Genomic DNA, 7,015 nt, shown 5'->3' with positions numbered 1-7,015 from the left:
AAAGAAATATTTATTTAATAGTCATGGTAAACGCTGTATATCATCAACTGAACTAAAATGCCATCTTCATTTTGCAGCTCATTAACAAGCAATGGTCATACTATTTATTGAGTTGATTTCCATCACCATACACACACATATATATATATATATTTATACATACATAAATGTGATGATTGTCTATTCATTTTCAAATGTGAACACCCTCAATTCATGAACAGCATGGTGACCTCTCAAACCCACCCATGAGCAGTGTTTTCATTACATACTTCTAGTCAGTTAAATTTAAACACACCATCAAAACCACCCTGTTGCCAAAGGGCTTGAGAAAAAAATATCACACTAGAGTTGGAAATCACATGAGCATGACACATTCCAAAAAGGTACTTGGGCACAAGTTTTCTTATAGTGAACTGAGATTGTACTACATGTAATCCACTTTTTGAGTAAGGCAAGGAGTTTCTTATGCCACAAAGATGAAACAACCATATACCAACATTTCAAGATTTATGCCAGAGTACTCCAACTCCTTCAAAGAGTCCCACAATATAGCAAGGGTTTCAATTCAGGGTTTTCCTTCTTCCAATGGTCTATCACTACCCCTAGTCATCTTACAGTGCATTCACTCACAGTCTTAAGTATTTCTATGTCCCATACACAGTTGCTAGATAGTTGTCCCTACACTGGATTTATCCTCTTGACAGATCTTGCATTTGTCTTACTTAAATTATCCTATAACAGATTTATAGTTTCAGCAGTTTCCAAAAAGCTTTTGGAATTATTAATAGCAATAATTCATAGCTAAAGCTTTATCTGTAAAATATAACTATTCACTCTGCAGTCATCTATATAGCTTTTATTGAACTTCATTTGCATTTCTAGTTGCACTGATTTTTGACCGAAGTTTCCATACCTACGTATATATCTTCATCATCATTTTTCAACCATTTCCCATGTTGGCATGGGTTAGATTGTCCAGCAGGATCCAACAGGTTAGAGGACCCTAGCTTGCTCCAATATCTCAATTTTGTCAGGCTTTCTATGGTTGAAGGTCCTTCCTAATGCCAACCACTTTACAGAGTGTACTAGAAACTTTTTCCATGGAACCAGTACTAGCAAGGTCATTTCGTCAATTACAAGACTAAAGAACCACCATTATCAAAATGAGAATAGCAGCAGGTGAGGTAAGGTTATGAGAGGTTAAAGTATTGAGGAACATATTTAGTGCTGTGAGAGGGTGGTAACAGAATAGATTCTGTTGAGGTGTGGGTATATAAGAAACAGGAGGGATATGTGGCAGGGTGAGAAAGGGACAGATTAGTAAGGGTGATGGGGTTGGCTGAGTAGGGTGATCATGGGCAGGAAGTTGGGGAGAGGGGCATAAAAGAAATGAGCAATGTGGATCTGCAGAGATGTGGGGAGAGGACCACTGAAGGAAAGGGAGATGTAGGGGGAGTCATGGAGATTGGCCATAAAGGAGAAGTGTGTGGCTGTTCAAGTGGGAGAGAAGCTGCAAGATGACAGTGAGAGAAAAAGAGGCTATAAAGTACCATAGAAGTAGAGGGGAAGAAAAGAGGATGGAATGCTGTGAAAGCACACCAAGCAAAGAGGATATGAAGTGAGAGAAAGAAAGGCAGGGAAATGAGAGCATCCCGACCATCAGCACTCTCTTGGCTAGTTTTCTCTCTACCATGTTTGCTTATCACCAACTGACATCTCTTTTCTGAGGTCCAGCATCACAAAATCAGTTTTCACCACTTCATTCTATTTCTTTCTAGGTGCTGTGTTAGCTTAAGTTTCATCCCCTTTGATGCAGCTTGTTGTCAATCACATGCATCACATGCCCACACCAATAGTCTTCTCTCTTACAAACTATATTTCATCCTTCTTATAATAACTTTTCTCTCAGGTCATTTGTACAATGTTGTTCATGCACTGACATTACACATCCAGCAAAACAAACTTACCTCATTTCTTTCTAACCTCCACAAATACAGCATCCACATTCCACTACCATGAAGTACTGCCTTTTGCAAACAAATATCATACACTTTGTCTTTCACTCTGAAGAGAAACCTTTCTTTGCCAGCAGTGGTTTATAGTTCTCTACACTTTTTCTATCTCATTCTTACTATGGCTAGTATGCTTTCAAAGCACCCATCCCTACTATCAGTTAGTTACCTAAGTAACTAACTACTTCTAGGGATCCTTCTGAGCAGTTGAGGGAATCAATTCATCAAGTATTCATCATGCTTAATGTATTTGTGAAGGATACCTTTGCTTTTAGTCTGTCTGTAATCCCACAGCACCTCGTGAGTCCATTGTCTATACTGGGCATGCTGTATGTTGTTTCTTTCTACTCCTTTACTGCATACTGAGCACATCCCTTTCCCTGATAGCAGCAAAACCATCTTTTCTACTCAGCATAACTTTTAATCTTGGCCAAGTTTACTTCAAAGCCTTTCAATTCCAGTTGAAGTTTTCATGTCTAGAATTTCTCTAAATCTTCCTCAGATTCTGGTATAAAAACAAGGTTACCAACATACATCTGTTCCCAGACAGTTAGCCTTAAACTCATGTTATGGCTTGAAGGACTACAATAAGCAGAAAGTTGAGGACAAAGCACTGATGCCCCTCCACTCACATTGCTCAAAGTCATCACTGTATGTATTGTTAACTCATTCTGTTGCTGACTGTATTTCTGTACATAGCTTGTACAGCCCTCACTAGCCATTCACACATACCAGATGACAGAGTGTGAGCCTTTACTAAAGGGTTTTAACCTTTTTACTAAACGTTTTTACTAAAGGTTTTTAACAAATCTATGGATACTAGCTAAGTATTTCTCTTACTTTTAGATTACAAGGAAGATGGCATTGGTAGTACCTCTTCTTGGTATAAAGCCAAACAGCATATTAACTGAATCAATTTTGCAATATCTTTCTGTAACTTTCATGACATGGTCCAACACTTTGATGTTCCTGTAGTTCTCCCTCTCTAGTGTATCTCCTTTACCTTTGTAACAGTTTACAATAATACTGCTATATACAAGTGGGTGCTGAAAAGTTCCTGGCTTTGGATAAGAGAAAATACAGGAGGATCAGTTAATTATGATCTTATTCAACATATTCCCCTCACAGATTCACACATTTATTGCAGTGGTCTTGCAGTTTTCCTAAGCCTTGTAAAAGAACTTGGATGGTTGCACCTCCAACCAGGCCTTTCGTGATACCCAAAACTTTCCAGCATTCCCTCATAAGTCATTGAATATAATAACTTTCTGTATTACATTATCATCGTTTAACATCCACCTTCCATGTTGGTATTGACTATTTCTGCAACTAACCCATATCCTACTTCAGATATTCTAAGCATCACAATGACAATTTCTGATGGGTCAGCTATTTTCCTTGTATTTATATCCTCAATCACCCTATCGACTTATTGCTGACAACTTGAATGGCCACTCCCTCTGTTGGTTTTACTTCAAGAAGAGTATCATACACAATAAAATTCACACAAGTTGCATCATACACAGGGTGATTAAAAAGGTATAATTAATCCTAAAATATTTGAATAAATTAATAGGTGAAATTCCACATCCCAGTCCACTTGATCGTCACAAAATCTCTGGAAAATTATATCGCACACACACACACAAGAGAGAGAAGATGGAAACACAGTATGTAAAAGAAATAATAAATGATTCCATCATCCAAATAACAAAATCACAGAATTAATATGGTGAGGAAAAAAGCAACTTTTAAATATTGCTAAGATCTGAGCATTAGTTTGTGTTTGTTATAGAAATTTTTACAATACATTAAATAAAGTTTAATACAGCATATTACGTGGATATTTTGTATTTTTATTTACACAAATGTAGCAATAAGTCTATCAGAGCATCTTCAGATGCCATATTTTTATATACACTTAAATAACTATATCCAAGAATTGAACTTGTAAAACCTTTGCAACACCTTCATTGTTCCTCTAGATAAGTGTTCAGCATCTATCGATTTCCAGAGATGACCAAAATAATACATGCCAGTCAATGAGCACAATCTCTTCTGAAAGGAAGTTATGCAATGAAATATGAAAAAAGCCAAGCAATGAGGTCTTCTTAACCAATCAAGTGTGTGAATAGTAATTTGATCATAAACATTTTGTATATCAATTAAAAACAGTTCCTTGTAGAAAAAGCCAAGGTTGTTATACTAAGATTAAGGCAACAGAGAGTTGCATTTGTATAATTTTTAAAACAAAGCATGAAAATATTCAGATTAGTGAACTTAACTTTTATTGTTGTTTTTTTGTTACAAATTTCAGCTGAAGCAATTTACAATTATCCTCAAGTTTGTATAAAAATTTATCCTAATAGTCTTGGGTTTATAAGGGCTTTTTTCATTTTTATTTTTACTATATATTTCATTTTATTTATTTTGGAATTAAACTAGAATACAAGAGACTATACAACATAATATATAGCATGAGGATGATTGGGATTACAGCAGTTGAAATGACGGAAAAAAAAAACAACAACAAAACTCTACTAGTTCAAATAATATTTACTAGACAATAGTGTAATTGGCAAAGCTGTTAACACATTTGAACCAAATTATATCCACTGTAATGATCTTACTTTCTCCATTAATCATAACAATATCTCAGTTCTGTAATACAGTCATGTTGTATTCAAGATATACACTAACAGGCACAAGAGACTCAAAACAAATGTATAAGTAAAACATGTCATTTAACCCTTTTTATTCACTGGAGGGATTTTTTTTTCACCTATTTATTTGTCTATCCCGAATTGAGTTCAACGTTTCACAACAATCTAGCAATCAATTCCATACTTTTTATCTTCTAGAAGATTTCATAAACGTTACACACAGCTGCTTAACAGGCACATCCACCAGTAAATATTTAACTGAGTAAGAACTTTGTTTTTGCATTATGTAAATAGTTATACAAGAGATTATGTTTAGATAGATATGTACACAAGTGCTTTCAATGGATAGGGATATACAGTTTTGTCTGCACACACATTGTACAGGCAGGTTGTTTACAGTTGTCATTACATGCAGTGCTGACTGAAAAACCTACATGTTCTACAGTGCATTATTGCAACAAAATAATGGAACACTTAACACACCAGTAATTCATATTGCATGTGTATTTGCATATATATATATATATATATATATATATATGTACACATACACAGATTTGAAAGAGAGAAGTGAACGGGTTGAAAAAGTGAGGGTGAAATAATGATATATATATATATATATATATATATATATAATATATATTAAAGTTGCTATCACCTCAAAATTTAACAATAATAAATTTGTCTAATTTTCTAGACTAATGGCAGCAGTACTCAAATAGTGGATTTTTATTTACTTTAAAAACACATACTGTAAAACTAATAACAACAAAAGTACAACAACAGTCATTGCTAAAGCAACCAAAACAAAATATACAGTATAAAGGAAAAGCAATTCAATATCATCTGTACAGATTAACAATCAAGCTGAAATGTCTGTAGCAGCTACTATGCTTTTTTTTTCGCAATAGACAATCTAAAACATACCTGTAAGGTAAGATCACACAATCCAGTTACTAAATAACAGATTAACCAGTTGGTTTGTAAAGCAATTGTACCTTGCAAATTATTAAAATATGCTAAGCGACTGTGAGTCTAATGATCTCAAAGTTAATCTGCCTGCTTCTTAATAAACAATCAATCACAGACAACTTTTTTTTTTTAATGAAAAATAAAATAAATAATTGTGGGGGAAGAATTAGGCATCGATATTTGGACAGACTTCTTTACAACCTCTCGTTTGTTCCAACAGAAAAAGAAAGTGAAAAAAAAAAAACTATTTCTATTGGTCAAAATTAATATTTGCTTGTTTGATGTAAGAATGTTATGCATATGCATAAGTATGTGTGTGTGTGCATATACATAAGCACATTATGTATGCATGCATTTAAAATATTGCTATTTTGTTGTTTCACTGAGAGTTCAATTATGGCATGGGATTTCACAAATAAAAGCTATTCATTAGTAGTAAATTTCAAATGCACATAGAACCTATGTACATTAGGATTTGCAATGGAAAAGATACGAAAACATCAGAGATATTTCCTTTATAATATAACAATAAACTACTGGATTATTGCTGTAAAAACAGCAACTGCTTCATAAAGTTGTATTGTCATTCCCTGCAAGTAAAAGGAGAGAAAAGAATCAAGGAAAGATCAAAAGGGCAGAAATCTCTTTAAAATGAAGCAGAAACATCCATTCAAAAGCTAAGGAAGGAAATATAGTCATTGCACAACAACCAGAACATGTTCTTTTTAACAGTTTATAACACTGTCATTTTTTGCTTCTCATTCTGTTTCTATTTACATCACAAGAGAAGACAGACAGATGAAGATCAGCAACTCATTATTATTATTGATATTATTATTATACTAGTCTAGCCCAGAAGCTGCACCAGCAGCAGAGGGAACTACAGGAGATGGCAAAAGTCTGGTCGATTTTAAATCTTCAGTGTAAATTTTCAAAGCTCGTTCTTTCCTGGGAGAATTGGAGATCTTATGCACCAGGTTGGTTACCCTGTCAAAAACAAATAGAATAATGTTATATAAGTTAGCAGTCAATCTTTTTCTATATTAAAAAAAAACTTTTTAATTTAAAATGTTAAAAAAATACTTTTAAACTTAATGAAATTCACATTAACTCAAGAATATTTTCCTTAGAAGGTCCATTCCCAGGCAAATTTAGTTTTGAAAACCGATTCACATATTTCATTCAAACTCTTAAATGGAAAGAACTCTTTTGAAATCTGAAAAAACCCTCTTCATGCATTACTTGGTAAATTTTTTTTTTCCTTAAAAAGCATACTATATTTATTTGCATATAATATGCATTCATGTAGAACACTAATTAAAGGCAATGAAATGCTGAATGTGTGTGTGTGTATATATATATATATAT

The 7,015-nt window shown here is 33.8% G+C and overlaps 1 protein-coding gene across 3 annotated transcripts in view; it reads right to left on the bottom strand.

Moving 5' to 3' along the window:
* Positions 1 to 3,847: 3,847 nt before the first annotated feature.
* The window catches only part of LOC106879034 (ubiquitin carboxyl-terminal hydrolase 47), a 90,325-nt gene continuing 87,157 nt past the window's right edge, over positions 3,848 to 7,015 (bottom strand). For all 3 annotated transcript variants that reach the window (XM_014928439.2, XM_014928438.2, XM_052967394.1), the window contains one exon: positions 3,848 to 6,634. In XM_014928439.2, the coding sequence (XP_014783925.1) occupies positions 6,490 to 6,634 (145 nt within the window). In that variant the 3' untranslated portion in view covers positions 3,848 to 6,489. The remainder of the gene's footprint in view (positions 6,635 to 7,015) is intronic.

The sequence above is a fragment of the Octopus bimaculoides genome, chromosome 1, assembly GCF_001194135.2.
Source record: "Octopus bimaculoides isolate UCB-OBI-ISO-001 chromosome 1, ASM119413v2, whole genome shotgun sequence".
In the NCBI taxonomy this organism is placed as follows: domain Eukaryota; kingdom Metazoa; phylum Mollusca; class Cephalopoda; order Octopoda; family Octopodidae; genus Octopus; species Octopus bimaculoides.
Note: the sequence above shows the minus strand (reverse complement) of the source record. Positions and strands in the feature narration are given on the sequence as shown.